This window comes from Anser anser (assembly GCF_964211835.1).
Source record: "Anser anser genome assembly, chromosome: 12".
Taxonomy (NCBI): Eukaryota; Metazoa; Chordata; class Aves; order Anseriformes; family Anatidae; genus Anser; species Anser anser.
The window spans coordinates 7,875,683-7,895,526 of NC_139733.1; the positions used below are offsets into that span (position 1 = coordinate 7,875,683).

The 19,844-nt window shown below is 60.6% G+C and overlaps 4 protein-coding genes across 12 annotated transcripts in view; 1 reads left to right on the forward strand and 3 right to left on the reverse strand.

The window, feature by feature from the left end:
* The first annotated feature begins 1 nt into the window (after position 1).
* On the forward strand, positions 2-1,547 carry TCTA (T cell leukemia translocation altered). The gene is made up of 2 exons (XM_083796060.1): positions 2-383; positions 1,451-1,547. Exons 1-2 carry the CDS (start codon positions 52-54, stop codon positions 1,491-1,493), a joined length of 375 nt encoding a protein of 124 aa, XP_083652186.1. The 5' UTR covers positions 2-51; the 3' UTR covers positions 1,494-1,547.
* A 47-nt stretch (positions 1,548-1,594) lies between these two features.
* On the reverse strand, positions 1,595-3,750 carry AMT (aminomethyltransferase). Its single transcript, XM_083796051.1, has 8 exons — positions 3,415-3,750; positions 3,254-3,334; positions 2,978-3,109; positions 2,770-2,848; positions 2,445-2,590; positions 2,174-2,354; positions 1,899-2,054; positions 1,595-1,817 (listed from the first exon to the last, which is right to left on the reverse strand). Exons 1-8 carry the CDS (start codon positions 3,736-3,738, stop codon positions 1,639-1,641), a joined length of 1,278 nt encoding a protein of 425 aa, XP_083652177.1. The 5' UTR covers positions 3,739-3,750; the 3' UTR covers positions 1,595-1,638.
* Positions 3,751-3,786: 36 nt separating this feature from the next.
* On the reverse strand, positions 3,787-6,431 carry NICN1 (nicolin 1, tubulin polyglutamylase complex subunit). Of its 2 annotated transcripts, none has more exons than XM_083796057.1 (6): positions 6,264-6,431; positions 5,989-6,162; positions 5,822-5,914; positions 5,520-5,591; positions 4,090-4,194; positions 3,787-3,996 (listed from the first exon to the last, which is right to left on the reverse strand). In XM_083796057.1, exons 1-6 carry the CDS (start codon positions 6,408-6,410, stop codon positions 3,955-3,957), a joined length of 633 nt encoding a protein of 210 aa, XP_083652183.1. In that variant the 5' UTR covers positions 6,411-6,431; the 3' UTR covers positions 3,787-3,954. The 2 variants fall into 2 exon arrangements, with proteins under 2 accessions (XP_083652183.1, XP_083652182.1); XM_083796056.1 differs by having other exon boundaries at positions 5,801-5,914; positions 6,264-6,426.
* Positions 6,432-6,906: 475 nt separating this feature from the next.
* The window catches only part of DAG1 (dystroglycan 1), a 43,677-nt gene continuing 30,739 nt past the window's right edge, over positions 6,907-19,844 (reverse strand). For all 8 annotated transcript variants that reach the window (XM_083796031.1, XM_083796034.1, XM_083796033.1 and 5 more), the window contains one exon: positions 6,907-10,483. In XM_083796031.1, coding sequence (XP_083652157.1) covers positions 8,075-10,483 — 2,409 coding nt within the window. In that variant the 3' untranslated portion in view covers positions 6,907-8,074. The remainder of the gene's footprint in view (positions 10,484-19,844) is intronic.

The window sequence follows — 19,844 nt, forward strand, 5'->3', positions numbered from 1 at the left end:
GAGGCGGAGGAAGAGGAGGAGGAGGAGGAGGAGGAGGCGGCGGCCGGGACGATGGCGGCGGGCGGCTGGGAGGCGCCGTGGCGGGCGCTGGGCGCGCTGGGCCGGGAGCTGGCGGCCGAGTGGGCGGCGCAGGACGTGCGGGCCGCGCTGTGCCAGCTGCTGCTGCTCTGGCTGGGGCTCAGCCTGCTGGGCGTCCGCCTGGCCTGGCGGGCCTACGGCGGCGCCGTGGCCGCTCTCTGCTACCGCCCGGCCGCCCGCCGGCCCCCCGGCCCCGGCCCCGGCCCCGCCACCGCCACCGGCAGCGGCCGGCCCCGCGCCCACTCCCTGTCCCCCGCCGGCCCGGCCGGCCGCAACGGCGCCGCTGAGCGGCACTGCCCGCCCCGGTGAGTGCGAGCCCCCCGCCCGCTGCACGCCAGCCTGCGTCCCCGGCCCGGTGCGCTCCACTGCGTGCCCCCCCCGCGTCCCAAACCGGTGTGGCCTCCGGGCACCCCAGTGCATGGCCCCCGCCGCCCCCATGCTCCCAGACCAGTGAACCCCCCGTGTGTTCCCCTGTGCTGTGCCCCCATCCCAGTACACCCCAGTGCATGACCCCCATGTCCTCATGTTCCCAGAGCAGTGGACCCTCCGTGTGTCCCCCTGGGCTATGCCCCCATCCCAGTACACCCCAGTGCATGACCTCCACGTCCCCAGACCAGTGAACCCCCCGTGTGTCCCCCTGGGCTATGCCCCCATCCCAGTACACCCCAGTACATGCCCCCCCCATGCCCAGACTAGTGAACCCCCCGTGTGTCCCCCTGTGCTATGCCCCCACCCCAGAACACCCCAGTGCATGCCCCCCCCCCCCCCCATGTCCCAGACCAGTGTGGCCTCCGGGCACCCCAGTACACCCCAGTACATGTCCCCCGCTGCTCCCATGTTCCCAGACCAGTGAACCCCCCGTGTGTCCCCCTGTGCTATGCCCCCATCCCAGTACACCCCAGTGCACGGCCCCCATGTCCTCATGTTCCCAGACCAGTGAACCCCCCGTGTGCCCCTGTGCTATGCCCCCACCCCAGAACACCCCAGTGCATGGCCCCCCCCCATGTCCCAGACCAGTGTGGCCTCCGGGCACCCCAGTGCATGGCCCCCGCCGCCCCCATGCTCCCAGACCAGTGAACCCCCCGTGTGTCCCCCTGTGCTATGCCCCCATGTCCTCATGTCCCCAGACCAGTGAACCCCCCGTGTGTCCCCCTGAGCTATGCCCCCATCCCAGTACCTCCCAGTGCATGGCCTCCACATCCCCAGACCAGTGAACCCCCTGTGTGCCCCCCCAGGCCATGCCCCCCTCAGCACCCCTCGAGTGTCCACCAGCCCAGTGTACCCCCCCAGCCCAGCATGACCCCATATGTGCCCCCCTCCAGACCCCTGTATCCCAGTAGGTGCCCCCCGCTCACGCTGCCCCTCTCCGCAGGGAGGGCCCGCCAGCTGAGCCGGGGAAGACGCACCGCGAGTGAGGAGCGCCCGCCGCGCCCGAGACCGCCCGCACCATTAAAGCGCTGTGCCCCCCATCCCGCTGCCCCTGCTTTGGGATTCACCAGCAGAGACGAGGCCAGCGTTGTGAGGCAGCAGTGGGGTTTAATGGGGCCGGGCCGCCTGGCCTCACTTGGCCATGTAGTAGTGGGTGGGCACAAAGGGCATCTTGGTGACCAGCGCCGGGTGCTGCTTCTTCCTCACCTCGACGGCGAGCGTGGTGCCCGGGCGGCTGTGCGCGGCCTCCACGTACCCCATGGCGATGTTCTTGCCCAGGGAGGGCGAGGGGCACCCGCTGGTCACCGCGCCTGGGGACACGGGAAGGTGAGCGGGGGCTGGCGGTCCCAGACACCCCCCCACTGACCCCCCCCAGTGCCGCCCCCACGTACCCACAGGCCTGCCCTCAGGGTCCAGGATGACTGCGTGTGGCCGGACGGGGGGCCCCACCGAGGTCAGCCCCACGCGCTTCCGCTTCGGCTTCTCTTTGGCTTGCGCCATGATGATGGCTGCGCCAGGGAAGTCCATGGCTGCACGCCGACGCTTGCCTATGGGATGGAGAGGGGCGAGGGCTGGCATGGTGGCTTCCCCACACTTTGCAATGCCCAGCGATGCCTGTGCAGTGGTTGGGTTGGAGGAGGCGGTGGTGGGCGCGGCCTGGACCTACCCAAGGTCCACATCAGCCCGGCCTCGGCTGGCGTGGTGGTCTCATCGATGTCGTTCCCGTAGAGGCAGAGCCCAGCCTCCAGGCGCAGGCTGTCCCTGGCCGCCAGCCCCGCCGGCCACACCTCAGGGATGCCCAGCAGCCGCTCGGCCAGCTCCACCGCCTGCCCCGCGGGCACCGAGATCTGCACGGGATGGGGACGGGGACGACAGGGTCAGGGTCAGCGGGGCACGGCGTCCCACCAGGACCAGCCTCCTTGGGGTGCCCCCGCTACCTCCACGCCGTCCTCGCCAGTGTAGCCGCAGCGTGTGACCCGGCAGCCAGGCACGCCGAAGACAGTCGTGGTGGTGCTGGTCATGAAGGACAGCTTGGCCAGGTCGTCTGACAGCCCTGCCTGCAGCACCTGTGCCATGGAGGGACCTGGGGGGACAGGGGGCTTTGAAGAGGGGACAGCACCTGGGTGAGGTGGGACGCGGGGAGGGGAGCCCTGGCTGGGCAGAGAAGGCAGGGCCATCTAAGAGCTCCACAGGATGGCGGGTCCCAGGGTGAGACCCCCCTGCGGTGACGCCTGGCGCCAGCCCTCGTGGGGACCCTGCTACCTTGCAGAGCCAGCAGCGCGTTGTCTGAGACCTCCAGGTGCACGTCACTGCCAGCAGCCCGCAGCTCTGCCGCTCTGCCCTGCAACGGTGACAGCGGGCTGGCGGCACGGGGCCGGCCTGGAGCCAGCCCCACGCGTGGCCGCCTGACCCGCGGGGAGCGGGGAGCTCCTGCTTGTGGTGCGTGCCCGCTGGCAGGCAGCGGCCGTACCTTCATGATGGCCAAGTCCTTGTCGGCACAGCCCGCGTTGGACACCACGTAGAGGTGCTCCTCTGCCGTGTTGGTGACAATGAGGTCGTCCACAATGCCGCCCCGCTCGTTGGTGAGCAGCGTCAGCGTGCCCTGCGGGACGGCACCCTAGGGAGCGCGGGCAGGGCGCCTGGCCCTGCGCCGGGGGGGCCTCTGCGTCTGCCCCTGCCGGGCCGGCTGCCGGGTGCCCCTCGGCCCCGCGCCCCCCCCGGGCACGCGGCGCTCCTCGCCCCGTACCTGGCCCGGCTTCAGCTCGGCGATGTCCCCCCCCACCAGGCTCTCCAGGAACTTGACGCGGTCCCGGCCGTACACCCGCGTCTGGAGGGGGCCGGGGGTGAGGCGGGGGGCGGGGGGCCGGCAGCGGGACCCCCTCCCCGCGGCCCCCCCCCGCCCGCTACCTGCAGCATGTGGGACACGTCGAAGAGGGAGCAGTGGCGGCGGGTGTGCAGGTGGGACTCGAGGTGCCCGCGGCCGTACTGCACCGGCAGGCTCCAGCCGGCGAACGGCACCATCCTGCCGCCGCGGGACCGGTGCAGGGCGTCCAGCGGCGTCCGCTTCAGCCCCCCCGGCTCGGCCCGGCCCGGCCCGGCCCCGGCCCCGCTCAGCGCCGCCGAGCCCGGGCGGCAGCGGCACAGCGCGGCGCGGCAGCCGGCCCGCAGCATCCTCCGGCCTCGGCCCGGCCCGGCCCGGCTCGGCCCGCCCCGCCGGGGCTCCTGGGACATGCGGCCCGCCCCCAGCACCGCCCCCAGACCCAGAGACGAGGCACAGCGGCAGCGCCACAGCAGCGTTTATCCGGGGCTCCCCCCCCCCCCCTCCAGCCGCGGAGCGAAGGGCGAGGAAGGCGGAGGGGCTCGGGGCAGGGCCCCGCCGGCGGGGGGTGAAAGCCCCCGCGGGAGGCTCTCGGGCACAGCAGCGTCCACGCCGGATCCGGTCGAGGCTCAGGTGTAGGAGAGCAGGTTGACATCGTAGCAGCCGTCCACCTGCGGGGAGAGAGCTGCCGTGGGTGCCCGCGGCACCGGCACCACCCCCGCCCGCGGCCCCCCCGCTGCGAGCGGGGCGCTGGGGGCACTCACGTCGAAGCGCCCGATGCGGGCGGCCGCCTGGCGAGCCCGGATCACCTCCGTCAGCACCCACATTTGCTGCACCTCCGTCGACACCTTCTCCGGGTCGGGGAGCTCCTGCGAAGAAGCAGGAGCGATGCTGTGGAGCACCATCGCCCGGCGGCGGTTTCCCAAGGCAGGGAGAGGGGGGCCCCAGCGTAGGAAAGCAGCAGCTGGGAACAAGGTGACCCCGAGCCTGGCACGGCGCGAGCATGACCTGTCCCCTCTGGCGGGCATCCAGAGCACGGACGTAAACCGGCTCATTAGCTAATAATTAAAGACATAATCGCACGGTCCAGAGTTTCAGCCTTTGGGACTCACAAGCTCGGCCACGGGGTTTGGAGCAGCTCCTGCGGCCCAGCGGTGGTGACGCTGCCTGCCCCAGCGCCACGCGGGGTCACACAGCGGTGACAAACCGAGGGACCCAGCCCCTCCCTGGGGGCAACTCGAGCACCCGTCACAGCAGGTCACTGCCGGCCATGTGCCCCTGCTCTCCTGGGACTTTGCTCGCTCAGGGCCACCCCCCGGGGGCGTTGCCTCCCATGGCTGGGCAGTGCCACGCTCCCCCTGCCACCGCTGGGGACCCACGGGGCTCCTCCTGTCCCCCAGCGCCCCACCGAGCGATGCTGTGTGCCCGCCAGTCCCAGCGGGATGCTCTCATCCCTGGGTGGATTTAATGTCTTCTCCGATCACGTGTCCTGGTGGATTTTTTTTTCTTTTCCTTCTGAACTCTGCAAGCTGCTCCCAGCACCAGGCTCGCTGGGCACTTCGGAGCACCCAAACGGCTCCTGGCTGGGCCCTGGAGCTGGAGATGGGCTGGGACAGAGCTGGCAGCCTCTCGGTGGAGTTGGTGCCAGGATTTGGGATCTCCTCCTGGGACGGGAGTGTTGTCCACCCCATCCTGAGCTCTGAGCATCCCCGTGCTACTGTGTGCTGAAGCACCGCCTGTCTCGGTGCTCTGCCACCCTGGTGGCTCCAGGCCCCGCTCTGCAGCCTGCCCGGAGGCGCATACAGCCCCCGGCCGCTGAGCCCCCCACAGACAGCCTGGTCCTCCGGGCTTGGGAGTTATGGACCAGTTCGAGTCAGACAGCACCAAAATTTCAGCCAAATTCAAAGCTCAAGCAGGCTGCTCCGGGTAGGGAGGCCGCCAGCGCTTGGTTGGCCACAGCTGGCAGCCCCGCGTCAGTTCCCAGCCCCTGCTCAGGTGTTGAGCACCTCGAAGACAAAGGGCTTTGCTGGTGCCATGGGTGGCAAAGCCCCGAGGCATGTGTTTGCCTCCTGCCGCGCCACCGCTTGCCTTGGAGCAGAGCAGCCTCGGGGGGGCTTTGCCCTCTGGCAGCCCCCTGCCCACCCCAGGTGCCTGCTCCCCGGTGGGCGTTTGCTGCCGCGCTGACACCACTCACCCCGTGCGGGCTGGCCGGCTGCTCCGGAGGGGTCAGCTGGGAGAGCCAGGAGGGGAAATCCTTCTGGGGGCTCTGCGACAGATCCAAAGGGTCACACCGCGGGTGTTCCCTGCCCGCCCCCACCCCTCACGCCACGCTTTGCCCCCTCCCCACTCTTTACAGGCACAAGGGGCATGGCCCCACCGTCATTCCGGGGATGCCGTCCCACTGCCCGCATGCCGCCCACCCCGGTGCGTGGTCCCCAAGCGGCCCGGGGGACCCCCAGTGTGCCCGAGGGTCACCTTCTGGGCAGGGGGGAACACCTGCAGCTCCTCGATGCTGAAGTGCAGCCAGGCCGGGGAGGGCTGCCGCAGGATGAAGCGCAGCGCCGTCACCTGCTCCATGTCGCACAGCATCTGCGGGGACAGGGGGCCGTCAGATGCCGGGGGGGGACGGGGACGGGGACGGGGGGGGGTCCGGGGAGCGGGACCTGGTGGCGGCGGAGCGAGAAGTAGTCCTGGGAGCCCTCCTCGGTGTGCGGGCTGGGCATCAGGCGGTGGTCGCGGAGGCAGGTGACCCACCTGCGGGGCCCCGGGGGGCCGGCCCGCTGCACCCGCACGCTGAGGAAGGCGGTGTAGAAGTTCTTGAAGACGATCTCGTGCACCTGCGGGGAGCGCCGCGCGTCACGGCACCGGGCACCGGGCACCGGGCACCGGGCACCGGGCGCCGGGCACCGCCACCCGCCCCGCCCCGCCCCGCACTCACATCGGCGGCGCCGCCCCGGGGGAAGCGCAGGTCGATGACGGCCACGCCGGGCCGAGCCGCCTCGGCCCCCCCGGGCAGCTGCAGCGCGGCGGCGGCGCGGGCGGCGCAGGGCAGCGGGGCGCGGCCCGGCCCCGCCGCTCCCGACATGGCGGCGCCGAGCGGGGCGGGCCGCGGGACGTCACCGGGCGCGCCGCCGCCAGGGGGAGACACCGCGCCGGGCGCGCGCCCGCGGAGCCCTTCGCACCCCCCCCCCCCGGTGCCGGCGGCGCGCCCGGGCTGCGCTGGGGGGAAGAGCGCCGGGACCGGGGGCGCGTCAGGATCGGGCCCCGGCCGCCTCCTTCCCCCCGCCGCGTCTCGGGGTCCCCCCGCTGCGCCCCCCGGGGGAGCCGCACAACTCACCGCCCCTCCTCGGGTGTCCCCGCGGCTCTCCAGCGGTCGGGAAAATGATAAAAAACCCGCAGCCGCGCTCAGAGGGAGGGCCCGAAGGCCCCAGCAGGACCTGCCCGAGGGCAGGGGGCAGGCGGCGGGGAGGCCGCAGGCCCCCAGGACGGAGGCCCCCAGGACGGAGGCCGCGGCAACGAACGCGATGCGAGCAGCGGGCAGCCCCGCGAGCTGGCAACGAAGAAGCTGAGCCCGTACAAAGTGCTGTCAGCGTTACCGATTTTTAATTATATTTATATATATTTTTTAATAAAACGATTCGAGGCTGTATCAAAAATTTAGTAAAAAAATTAGATTTGAGAGTTCACTGATTGTTTGACTATTCGCTATCCTTTTTTTTTTATTATTCTCCTCGTTAAACTTTTCCAAGAGCTGCGGGGCTTTGCCCACAGCCGTGCGGCATAGCAGCCCGGGCAGCCATCCCAGTATCACTCTGAAGGAGAGGAATCAAGGTGGAGAGATGGCAGTGTGCTACGGAAACCCCCCGCTGTCACCAAAACGCCCCGTGGAGAGCTTTTTTTCTTACAAAAGCCCCACCAGCCCCAGCACCCACCGTTACACGGGCTCCCGTCAGAGTCCCCGGTAGGCAACAGCCCCGTGCCTAGTGAACAGCACCCCGGCTGGTCTGACTCAACTGGTGGCTATTTTTTGATGCGTGAGAAAAATAGGATTTCTTTGATTAAAAAATAAAGTAAAATAAAAACAAAACAAAAAAACAAAAACAAACAAACAAACAAAAAAAACCCAAGAAACCGATCTCCCCCTAGCGGCAGGGCTGGCTGGCCTCTAGGTCCACCCTCTCCCTAGGCCTGAAACACCCCCGGAGTTTATTTGTAGCATAGCGCTTCCCCCCAGTCCCCAAAACTATGTATATACGAGTTTAGGTAAACAGTAGATTAACTGTAAAAACTTAAAACATCAACTTCAGAAAGTCCCTTGAATTTAATTATTTTTAGGCTACCTTTCATGTTACGTCCTGTAGCTAGACACACGTGAATAGAAAAAACAGTACAGTTAGTGTTAAAGGCAAACAGCGGAGACCCAGAGTGCCACCCCAGTGCTGCCTGCTCGTCCCCCCCTCCCTGCCCTCTGCGCCGGCCCCGGCCGCATCCGGAAGCCCGGTGCCAGAAAGACGGTTTTTGAGCCGAGAATTTCTCTATGAATAAAATAAAACCAAAGCTTGTTAGGCAAAAATAAAACAAGTGTCCCCCAGGTTCCACGAGCACTCTGGTGTGGCAGGCGCAGCCGGAGGGGGCCTGCTCGGGAGCGGGCTGGGATTTGGGCTTCCCGGCTGGCGAGGGGGCTGCCGGCCCACAGACAGCACCGGTGTGGAACTGGAGGCCCCTTCTCCCCCGATCGCATCCAGTTCGTTAAGGGGGGACGTAGGGCGGCGGGGAGCGGTAGGGGGTCATGTTCTTCGGGCGGGAGCCTTTCCCCTCCATGGGCGCGGTGAAGGGGGGGGGCGGCTGGTAGGGCGGCGCGTTGGGGTCCTCGTCCCGCAGCGGCGTGTACTCCCCGATGGTGTCCTGGTTGAGCGGCGTGGTCTCCGGCATGCTCTGGTTTGGGTACTCCGGGGGGGGCAGCGGGGCTTTCTCCTCCTGGAGGATGAGGGGCATGCTGGATGACGGCGGAGGCTTGGAGTCGTCCAGCTCATCGGCGAAGATGATAGGCACGCCCTTCTTTATGAAGGTGGCCTGGTCTTCGATGGTGAGCTTCCCTTTCCTCTTCTTGCGGTAGCAGATCATGGCGATGATGCCGGCCACGAGGAGGATGGCGGCCACCACCACGGCGGGGATGACGGTGTGCAGGTACACGTCATCCTCGCTGCTCTTCTCAGGGTCTTTGCCGGCCGCCACCGTTGGCGTTGCCTCCGAGATCACCCGTCCGTCCTTCGTCACGGGGATAAACTGGATGTGCCTGCAGCTGCCGGAGCCGACCACCGACACGTTCAGAGGCTTGAACTCGGGCTGTAAGATGTTGGAAAAAGCCAGGCTTGGCCCCCCTGAGTCATCTGCAATCTTTTTGCTCAAAGTCCGGATCTGCTCCCGGGGGCAGGGCTCAACAGGCAGCGTGTTGTTTGTCCATTCCACCACAATGGAGCCTTTGGCAATGTCCTGCACCGTGATGGTGCTGCTGTTCCTGTCGCCGAACGCCAGAGCCAGCTTCTTCACCAGCATGATCTTCTTATTGATGTCATTCACCACCGCGTTGTGGTCTCCTTCCAACCTGGCCTTGAACTTCACTGGAGACTTGTCCCCATGTGGGCGTTTATGGACGTGGATTTCAAAAGCATCCACGGCAAAAAGCCCGCCTTTGTCTGTGGCATACATGAAATACTCGTGTTTCCCTATGTGGTTGTGGTCTGGCATGCCGTACATGAGCTGGCTTGTGCTGTTGAACTGGACCCACGAATTCTCCTCTAACATTTGCTGCTCCTTCAGCTTCAAGGTCAGCTGCAGTTTGTCAGTGGTGGTATCTTCCTTATCGTAAAAGGTATCTGAGGGTATTTTAACCTCAAAGTAAGTGCCCTCCCACGCGTCAACCCTGTCAATGTGGTTTGTCAGCTTGGGTGGCTCGTTTGGCTCCCAGGGCCGGGGGATTCCACTAGCTGTGGTGCGTACGCGGGTCGGTGGGGAGGCGGTGGTCAGCTTGGAGATCGGGGACCTGGTGGTGCTGGGAGGCTTTGTAGGACGGGGTGTTTTGGGCCTTCGAGTAGGCCTCCGTGTCGTCACTGTGGAGGAATCCGTCGTGGATGGCGTAGCGGGCTTCAGAGTGGAGACTCTCGGCTTCTTGGTGGTGGTCGTGGGCGGTGTGATCACCGCGGTGGGCTCTACATACCCAGGCATCGTGGGGCGAATCGGCACGGAGGCCGTACCGGTGCCTTCTGTCACCCTGGTCGGCTGGATTGGTCCAAGAGTGGGTGTCTGGACGATGGGACCCCTTGTTCTGATGGTGACCGTAGGCTTCCTCGGCAGTGGGATGGGCTCCCTGACGGGGGGTGCTGTCGTCTCCGTGGGGGGCGCTATGGCAGGTGACGTTGGGGTGGGGACGATCCTCGTCGGGGGCTCTTGCGCGGCAGTGGTGGGCGGCCCAACAGCAGTCAAAGGCGTCGGGGTGGCATTGATCTGCCGACGCATCCTCTTTGGGAGGTGAGGTTTCTTGTTGGCGATGTGCCAGCCAACAACGGGGTAGCCAAGGCGGGCAGACATAGTTCCTTCCTTAGCCGGAGCCTCGACCTTGCTGATGTTGGGTACGCTGTTTTGGCTCAGAGAACATCCCAGTTTCCATGAGAGTAAGGCCCCGTTTTCCACCACCTTCTTTGCATTTCCCGGTCCAGCCATGAAGGCTGACATATCAAAGAGTTTGTTATTTACAACAGGAACCAACTTCATGTTGTGAAGCTCCACCTCTGAGAAGCTTCTCATTCTGTTTAAAAGTTCGATCCTCTGCTTTGGTGTCATTTTTGTTAAGTCGGCATCCAAAATGACAGTCAGGACAGTGACTGGCTCTTCTGCGCCACACACAAACGGTGCTGCCTCACCCGTGTCTTGGACCGCCACTCGCACCGACTGAGGCTCGTTGTGGTCTTCTTGGTGGACCTCAACGGAGAACACATTTGTGGTCTGCGGCACGTAGCTCCCGTTCGGGAAGGGCTGCAGCGTGCTCACCGAGATGTAGTGGACGCCCTTATCCGTGTCAAGGGGCAGCCCTTCCAGGGAGCTGCTCTCTGCATTCCAGTGTAACCAGGAAGGCAAGGACTCCTTCCCAGCTTCAGAGATCTACCAAAGAAGAGACAGAAGAAGGTATTTTTAGAATTATGGCATTAGGGCAGGTTCTACCGGCAATAACATTTAATCAAAAGGATCAAGAAAAAAAAATATCTGAAGGCTAGTAACTGGTGAAGGAACCACCTGTCTGGAACAAGGTAGCCCGAGGCATCTCCTCAGCGTGGTGACAAGGGCTGGCTCTGTGGGGTGTGCCGGTCCCAAAAGACTTAAAGCACCACAGGAGCTCATAAAGTCCCGCAAAGGTCTCTCTCCAGACTCCTGACCTGCTTTGTCTACGTGGAGAAGGCCCCGGTTCTGCCAGAAGTGCCACCAGGCCTGTGCCTCCCCCTGTGCCACCAGCACGGCCGAGAGTGCGCCAGGGAACAGCCACCTGCGCACCTCTGTGCTGAGCTGCAGGTCCCTGCTCCGGGACGCCTGGGGACACACGGACACAGAGCGGTGTCCCCCTCTGCAGGCTACGACGCCGGGGCACCTCTTCACACCCCTGTATGCAAGAGCTCCAGGGAAAGGCTCGCAGAGCCGCACCACGTCCAGCTCTCTTCGCTGGCTCTTTTTGTGCTTTTCACCTACAAAGAACAAAGCCTCTACTTCAAAAGGGCGAGGAGACGAAGAAGAGGAGGCTAACTGCAAAGATAACAGAGGGCCTGAAAGTCCATTGGGGACGGCAGCATGAGAAAGCTTTTGTGCAAGAGCAGCAGAGGGTTTCAGCCACGGCTGCAAGGGCACCACCCCTCTTCCTCTCATCTGCAAAGAATCAGCCTCGCTTTCTGCCAGCCCAGACAAGCTGGAGAGCAAATCACGAGACCCACACTCAGTACACTTTATAGAGCAGAGTTTAAAGCTGTTAGCACATCTTTTAGTTAACTCCTAACAAGCGGTGTCAGAGAGCAGAGAATCAGGATTCCCGCTTGCACCAGACGCAGAAAGCCAGCCCACCCATCCCAGGCTCTGAGACGTGAACATCCTTCCACTCGGCTTTGCCGTTTGCCCGCTTGCCTGGCAGAAAGCAGCGGTTTTTGGCAGCGCTGCCGGCAGCCTCCTCCCCACCGCAGCAAGAACAGAAGCTGCTTTTACCCCGGGGCAGCCCAGAGGAAAGCCAGCCCTCCACCTGAGCTGGGCCTCCCTCTGGCAGGAACAAGGTGTCCTTTCTTGGGCACTTCACGCTCCAGAAGAGGACGCGGCCACGGCCTGGTGCTGCCCTGCCAGCCGAGGCGGCGGCCTTGTGCTCGTGCCCCTCCTCACAGCTGGCAGCATTTCCTAGCACCCCCCAGGAACCGAGATGTCAGGGTAGCCCCGAGCACAACTCCGCGTTTCAAGTAGCAGGAGCCGGACGGTGCCGCCGCCCCCTCGGGCCACAGACCGCCACCGGCCGTACCGCAGGCAGGAGGCCGGGCAGGGCCGGGCGCGCGACGAGCGAACGCACGCAGCCCGGACAAAGCCGCGGCGCTGCCGAGGCTTACACAACCGGGAATAATAACGCCTTTAATAGCGAGCGGTTTAAACGCATGCAGAACGTGTAATTTTGGGCTACGTTTGGAACAAGCCTTCCCAGGCCGCGTGCCCTGTGAGAGCCCCTCATTACAGGGCCGCGGCCCAGCTGCCGAGCCTTCCTGCGACCCGGGGCTGCTGCTGCTCCCCTTTTCCCCGGGTCTGCCGAGCGAGGCATGGGTCAGTCTGACCCCTTCTGCTTTGAAAACCATATTTCAGCCCCTCCAGAAGATGAGGCCAAACCCTGCCTAGCCCAGAGGTGCAGCGCATGGGCACGGCAAGGGCCCTTCTTGGCTCACAGAGGGGCATGGCCACCCACCCTAATAAAGACTGGTGCACGAGGAGTGCCCCCTGCTCGCCCCAGAAGTCTCGATGGGCGTCTGGCCTGACCTGGGACACTGCTCACATTCTTCAGGGCCCACGCTAGAAAATGAAATTGCAGGCAGGTTAACACCGAACACCAGGCTCTTCTAGGAAGCAAAACCAGGCCAGGCAATCACCTGCCAGGACAGCTTGTTCTAGCAGGGACGTGATGGCTGCAAAACATTTATAAAACCACCTAAACCTGATTTAAAAACAGCTGAGCTAGCTTTTCAACCTGAGAGGACGTGCAGACTGTTTCTCAAGGCTCTGCAAAGTTAGAAAAAAATCAAGTTTACATGGGTTACGCACACGAAACCCGTGAAGATGCCTGTGCCTCCCCAGGGAAATCTTTAGGAAGGCCACAAGTGACAGCTCTCCAACACCATGGCTGTGCCTGAACCCAGCTGCCGTTAAGGTGTTGTGCTGTGCTTGCGGCACTGTGAAACTAGAGTGGGGCCCTGGACTCTGTTCTAGCAACATTTCCTCCACATATTGCTTCAAACGGTATTTGTTAAGGCTGCACATAGTTAATGATTTGGGATCTCTAGTTTTCATTTAAGAAGTTTTCCAGTGTTTCATGCACACAGTAAATATCAGCCTTAAGCCCTGCCGTTTCTCACAAGGGGCCTGGTTTCAAAATAACTCTTCTGTTGCTCAAGAAAAAAGACTGTCTTTGTTTTCCTATTATTTGAGATAATTGTAAATGAATGCTTATCGGCTAAAGATTACACAAGCCTAGCAGTGTATAGAAGACCATTAAAAAATTAGCCATGTTCGCAATTTTAAGTACATGCAGTGGTCTGGCTGGCTTTGAAGACCCAGCTCACAAAGTCCCTTCAGATACACACGGCCTGTTATTTTTAGGCTGGCCGGGAGCAGTCAGGCAGCTCGTACAGGAAGATAGCTCAATTTGATTTGGTTTTTAAACTTAGATCTCAAAGCCCTGTAGCTTGCAAGACAAAGACAAGAAAATGAAGTGCGCAAAGCTGTTGCCTCCAAGGGAATTCAGGCGCAAAAAAAAAAAAAAAGCATTCTTGCCTACAAAAGTTCCCTCTAATCCTCCAAGTACTCAGTCCTCCTCCTCCTCCCATTGCAAAAAGGAGGCAGCACAGCAAGTCCTTCGCCAGGAGCAGGCACAGGGCTCACGCTAGCACACCAGTACAACCCTGCTGACCTTCCCGGCCCATACTGCGAGACCCCTGCCAGCAGGGGCAGCCGAGGACTCCGCATTTGTGCTTCCTGAGCGCTCTCAAGTCAGTCTTGAAAAAATCCTGACTGCTTTCGGGCAGGAGTGGGTGTGGATGCTCCTGCAGCTCCACCAGATCTTCCACTGCTTCTCCCTGAGCCCGGCTGCTGCTGACACGCAGACCCGTCTGCTGGTAATTTCATTTGGAGTATCACCACTGATGGTAATTTACCATACAACAGGCTCCCCTTCTTCTGGGTTGCTCCTTTGGCATTACCTGGACACACATGGCCAATAACGAGAAAAAACAGAGCAGAGCCCTCTCGGCGCGGGAGCTGAACTGTGCTCAGGGCGGCTGACCCAACATTGCTGAAGGGCTGCAGCGCTCAGGCTTCTGCAAGCAATTAACCAGCGGGCAGGGGAAAGAAAACGGAAAGGAGGAGACAATTCAAATGCAAATATAGCTGCAAAGAAAGAGTAAAATTTAAGCTGTTTGCCTAAGGCCAGGCTTCATCTCAGCCCACTGCTAGGGGCAGCTTTGTCAGCAGGAGCAACAGGCAGCCTCAACCCCACAGCTTGCCTGAAATGCAGCAGAACTGCAAGCTGCGGCATCGCATGGGGCTCGCCTGGCAAAAAGCAGCGGTGCCAGGAAGATGGGCACCTCTTGAAGCCTTCAGCTCCTTCTGGACATCGCTGGGAATTGGAGCTGCTGCCTTCGAAAAAAAACCCAAACCTTTTGGCTGGGAAAGCTAAGGGACAGCGAGGTGGTGGGGGCTGTACCACGGGTCCTGGCCTTCAGACTTGGAGCTCAAGCTTCGGTCCCTAGAGAACCAGATGGCAAAGCTGCGCTAACTTTTGTGTGGTTATGAAAACCTGACCGCAACGCTGTGCTGCCGCTCACCCGTGTCTCCCAGCACTGGGCAGGCAAAGACCCTGCACGGGAAGCTGCTCCCTCCCTGCCTTTGTGGATGTGTGTTCGGCCGTGCTGGCCTGCTCTGCTCCACCAGCTGAAGAAGCTACCAGCAAAATGGCCTCGCGCTGGGGCAGCTACGCCCAGCTCGTGCCATTCTCGCATACTCCTACCGTGACGGCTTCTCTTCCAGCTGCGCCTCCGCGCTCGCTAAAAGGGCACTATTCAGAGTCCCACTCTGCCTGGGCGAGGGAACACAACAGCTGTTTCACCGGGAGGTCACGACAAAACATTGAGTGTCCCAAGAAATGCCCCTTTCATCGGCTCGCGCGGCCGGCTTGGAAGGGTTTGTTTAGCTTCATTGTCAGAGCAAGCAGGCGCAGCTGCCCACACCCCGCTTCCTCGCCTGGGCAGGGGGCGAGCGGGGCAGGAAAAGCCTCAAACGGCCCAGAAAGAAAAGTTGAGTCGGTCTCTTCTTTCAGCACGGCTTTTTGTAAGTGAAAGGCCAAAGGGAAGCGAAAATACCACACGGCGGGGATGCCAAGCACTGGGGGTTTAGCGCTGCGGCCGCGCAGCTCCCCAGCCCTACAATTTCTTCCTGCGATCAGCAGATTACTGGAAATCTGGCATTCAGGACAGCGGCGAGGAAAGGCGAGCCCGATCCAGCAATCTCAGGTCAGCCTGTTCACAGGACTCCACCACCTCATTTCAGTCTCCCCGGATGCTCAGGGCAACAACCCGTAAGAGCAGGACAAAACAAGGAACTTCCCGGCCCGGCTGAAAAGCTAGTTTATAATTAGACTGAGTCACATTTTCCACTCCTCCAAATTCAGAGCTCGTTACTAAGCGTGCACTGAAAATGCCAAATTCCCCGACTTTGTTTTGCTGCAGGAAAAAGATAAGCAGCCCCCTCAGCCCCCCAACAGAAATCTTATCGGCTCATCTTATCTCTCCGATTGAAGCACCGTGGCGAATTAAAGCCTTGCCCGAGAAGTCCTTTGCCTGGACCTGTTCCAGACGTTGCCATTTATCCCAGCACACTCCCTGTAAATAGCTGCTGTTGCTATGTCTTTTAGTTAGGCAAAGTCTAAGAAAACCGAGGACCCTGGGAGTGAGATGAAGCTCAAACAGGTCAGTGCACGGAGCCTTTTAGGATGCCCAGCCTGGCCACACAGCCCCTCAGGACTGTTCGCTTATCCCCCACTCTTTGAGAAACACCACTATGTTAAAATTCACATGCAGGTAAAAATCTTTGAAATAAGGAACGCTGCAGGAGAAAAAAAAAACAAGAACAGTATTTTGTGCTTCTCCTCCATAAAACTCAGCGTGTCCTGGTATTTCAAGGCTGGCTTCTGATGCCTGGCCCCTTGCCCAGGTCACTGCCTCGGAGCAGGGGCTGGCATCACGCGCAGCACCCACACCAGATCTCAACGTTGGGGCTCCTGCAACTCGAGCTCTACGGATCCTGTTTATAAAAGAAGGCCCCTGCAGTCTGACGAGTGAAGCTGTTTGACAAACGCCACTCCAACAGATGGTAAATAGAACCACCCTCGGAAAGCCAGGCTCCTCTTTGGAAAGCCAGGCTCCTTTTTAACCAGATGAACAGGCAATGCTCTCATTGCCCCCAGAACCCACAGCACGGATACATCACCAACAGCAGCTACCTGATTTACTCCAGCTGCTCTCATCTCTTGGCCACCAGCTACTTTGCACGGAGTGGCAGCTTCTGGGGAGCCCCACTATGTGTTTCACCCGTCTTCCCAACAAAGCCCTGGGGAGGTCGTGCACATCACAACCAAGAACTATGGAGCCAGGACCAGGAAGACTCAGCAGTGCTCACCCGGGAACTTCTCCTTAGCATCAGCCAAGGAGCAGATCTGCTACCTGGGACCTGTCCCAGGCCTGAATCATCGCCCTTCCTGGTCACCAGACAGGTGAGGAGTATTAGGGAGTATTTAGGGTGGGCAGGTGCTAATGGGATGCAACAGCCTCCTGCCGGCACCTGCAGGCTGCCCTCCCTGCAGCCTCACCTTTCCTTCCATTTTGCCTTGGAGCCACTCAAGCGAGGCGTTTCACAAAGGCGACACGTGCCCGTGGGCCACAACACCCCTGTGCTGCCAGGAGAGGGCCAGGCGGCATCTTTACTTCCCCGGGGGAAGATGCAGCACACTGTTCCCACAGCGAGTGTGCTCCCAGCTGCTAGCTGGGTCTGCTGACCGCTGTTAGGGATGCACAAGTGATAAAAAGTCACCGAACTGTTGTGTTTTAGGTGCGCGCCTTGTGCCTGCACTTCACAGGAAGACCTGGGTGCACTGCCTGGTGTTTCTGGAGAGGCACACGAAGCCCAGATGTCTCCTGCTCCCTGCAGCCAGATGACAGAAATGCTGCCTCTGGCTCACAGCTCGGCATCAGAAAGCCTCTCTCACAGACGGGGAGATGCCAGGTGCTTTCGACAACAGTTCCCACGTCAGCCAGGTCAACTCCTGGAAGCTGGGATGGAGGCAGCCACCACATAAACGCCCTCCTTGGTACGGCTTTTCTTTGGTGGGCCAAGCCCAGTGTCAGCTTTCCTGCTCTGAGTGGGGATCATCATCTCGGGGACAACGGGAGCAGCGGGACGTGCTTGCTGGAAGAGCCACTGTCCCCAGCTCTGCAAAGGTGCTGCTCTCCTTGCCTTGACTCTCTGCACTGTCACTCAGCGACGGGAGGCTTAGATTTGCACGCAGGAAGAATGGGACAACCTTAAAAAGTGGAGTGTCGGACCTCAGAGAGACCAGGAGCAGCAACACCAAATCAAAGACTGCCTCCCTTGCCTAATGCACTCTTCTGGGATATCTCACGAATTGGAAGCGGAAAAAACCTACAGACTTGGATACTTCAGCTGATCACGAGATGTCTGAGCTGAAGTAAGGCAGACGTGGAAAAGCACACAATTATAGGACAGGTTATTTACAGCAAAGAAAAGGAAGTTTTGATGCCTTTACACAAGGCTCTGGTAAAATTTCACCTGGGGTATTTTGTATAGCGCTGGTCACGCAACCACAAGAAAAATAAACTCAAGCTGGAAGAGGTGCAGAAGACAGCTAGACAGCTGCAAAGATGAGGAGAGGGAAAAAAAAAAGCTTATTTTATGGGGAAAGACTAAAGAGATTGGCTTGTTTAACCTAATAAAATCAAGACGGGAATACGCCTGTCACTTATAAATACATAAAGGAAGTAAATATTATGAAGGTGGAGAGAGATTTAAGCTAAAGGGCAGCTCGTCTAAATATTTCTAGCCATCTCTAAATTTAGGCTTAGAAGCTGCATTTTTAATCAGAACAACCAAATTCTGGAACAGCCTTCCAATGGAAGCAACAGGAACAGGAAATCCGGCTGGTTTTAGGCCCGGGTGCGATGAACTGCGCAACAACAGGACACAGCTGAGCACGCCTGCCCCGACAGCTGCGGGGGTGCAGCAGGTCAGGCTCCGCAAAGCCTTCGCTGGGGACGGGACACGTGGGCCCAGGACACCTCCTGACTCCGGGCAGCAACCTCGCCGCAGGGCGCAGCCGAAATTAGGAGCCGGAAGACCCACGGGGCTGCAGGCACCACCCGGAGGCGCGAGGCGTTCGGCAGCACCTCTCACACGAAGGCACTGGTGGTTTCTCATCTCCAGCCACGAGTTCCAGCAGCACAAAGCCGTGCTGGCAGCTGGCTCTGAGCAACACAGAGCAGAGGCTCTGAAGTTAATTAACTCACAAAATAGTTAGCAGGTTGGGGCTTTTTTTTTTTTTTCCTCCCAACTTTCCTGCGTGTCCGCCTTTGCATTTTGCCTAGCTGCTGAGCGCACTGGCATAAGCTTGCCTCTGTGCTTAGCCATAAAACCTCGCCTGTCCTTAGGCAGGCTGGGGGTGGCAGGGAAGCACTCGCAGCTGCTCCCAGGAGCACGCACCTGATTGCACCGAGCCCACACATCTGTGCAGGAGCGCGCGCCTGCAAGGCACTCCTCCGCAGCGCTGCGGATGCCTGGCATTGTTTCCATCCCACAACCAAGTTTGCAGAGAAAACTATTTTGTCTACGGGTCTGCTGGAATCTGCTAACGAGCAGGGAGAGGATCTGAGAAGCAGCTTCAAGGCACTCCCCACCACACTACGATAATCAGTGGGAAATGACCTAGAAACGAAGCAATCACACCTTCTTTGGGCTCCAGATGGGGAGCTCCTGGAAGTTTGGGGACACCGACCGTCTGCTCTTTTCTTTTTAAATGAGATATACGGTTTCTTAGAAATTTAAGGGGACTGAGTATTGGCAAGCGCACCTCCCTTAGATCCAGATGCATTATGTTTTTACTGGTCTGGCTGAAAAATACAAGGCAGCCTGAGAAAAAGAGCAGAGCAGCTTGCCCTGAAACTTGATGTTAAGACAAAAAAGGCACCCCAGCGCTCCAGAATTGCCTACGCAGCTCTCACTAGCCAGGAGTCAAATCCCCACGGGAAAGGTTGGCTATGCTTGGCAGCCAACACAGCTTTTGCTGCAAGGGAGAGACCTTCCAGATGCACCAGCTAAACGAGGCCAGTACCGCTGCCCTAGAGCCTGCCTCACTTTTAAAATCAATTTCAAGGCGAACAGATGCGATGTGCATTCAGGCAAGCCCACGTACAAGCGTGGAAATCGCTCCCAGCCTTGGCTGAACTGCACCCAGCCAGCAACTGCTCCTCCAGCCCTGCTTCGGCACGGCCCCTGTGCTGCTCCTCAAGCACCTGTTGCTGTTAGCAAGCACGCCTCGACACCGTAGTGGGGGAAGCATTGTTTGAAGCTGTGGGGTTGAAGTAACGTATCACAGAGTTTTCCTGCAGCCGCTGGAACTATCAAAGACAACTACTGTGCCAGGAAAAGGAGGCAGAGGAAGCTGTGGTGTTAAGCAAGCACTGAAAATGACTTCTTGCTGTCAAAGTAGCCATTAGACAACACCGAAACAAGCCATGGATACTAAACTCCAAACCGAAGTTCTCATTTCTGGAACACGTTACCTTGACAGCTCCCTCAGAAGTATGGGGGAATCCAAAGCTAAGGATAAAGCTCCCTGGGTCCTGGCAGCGGCACCCATCACACATGGAGCCAGGCAGCGGGCGTAGGGCCCGAGGGCACAGCAGCCCTGAGCACCTCTCTTGCTCCTGAAGATTCACGGTGAAGAGTCTGCTCCCTCCAAAGCAGCTGCCCGGCACTCACCGTGCCACCAAAGGGCATTCTGCACTCCCAAAGCAGCCACGCACTCCTCAGTGAAACGTCCCAGTCTTTGCTTTGCGACCAGCCCGTCCCCACCTCCATCTCCTCTACTCCCAGGGCTCCCCCACCACTTCCCTCTTCCCCGGGACCTGACGTCCTGTCGGATGCTTTCTGCTGATTTTCTGCCTACCACCGG

Excerpts from the sequence above, each read along its gene's own strand:
- TCTA (XM_083796060.1), top strand. The coding sequence starts at position 52 with ATGGCGGCGGGCGGCTGGGAGGCGCCGTGGCGGGCGCTGGGCGCGCTG. Across the intron at positions 384-1,450 it reads GAGCGGCACTGCCCGCCCCG|GGAGGGCCCGCCAGCTGAGC; the intron begins GTGAGTGCGAGC and ends CCCTCTCCGCAG.
- NICN1 (XM_083796056.1), bottom strand. The coding sequence starts at position 6,410 with ATGTCGGGAGCGGCGGGGCCGGGCCGCGCCCCGCTGCCCTGCGCCGCC. Across the intron at positions 6,163-6,263 it reads CCCGGGGCGGCGCCGCCGAT|GTGCACGAGATCGTCTTCAA; the intron begins GTGAGTGCGGGG and ends CGCTCCCCGCAG. Across the intron at positions 5,915-5,988 it reads TCTCGCTCCGCCGCCACCAG|ATGCTGTGCGACATGGAGCA; the intron begins GTCCCGCTCCCC and ends CTGTCCCCGCAG.
- AMT (XM_083796051.1), bottom strand. The coding sequence starts at position 3,738 with ATGTCCCAGGAGCCCCGGCGGGGCGGGCCGAGCCGGGCCGGGCCGGGC. Across the intron at positions 3,110-3,253 it reads CCGAGCTGAAGCCGGGCCAG|GGCACGCTGACGCTGCTCAC; the intron begins GTACGGGGCGAG and ends GCCGTCCCGCAG. Across the intron at positions 1,818-1,898 it reads CCCTGAGGGCAGGCCTGTGG|GCGCGGTGACCAGCGGGTGC; the intron begins GTACGTGGGGGC and ends CCGTGTCCCCAG.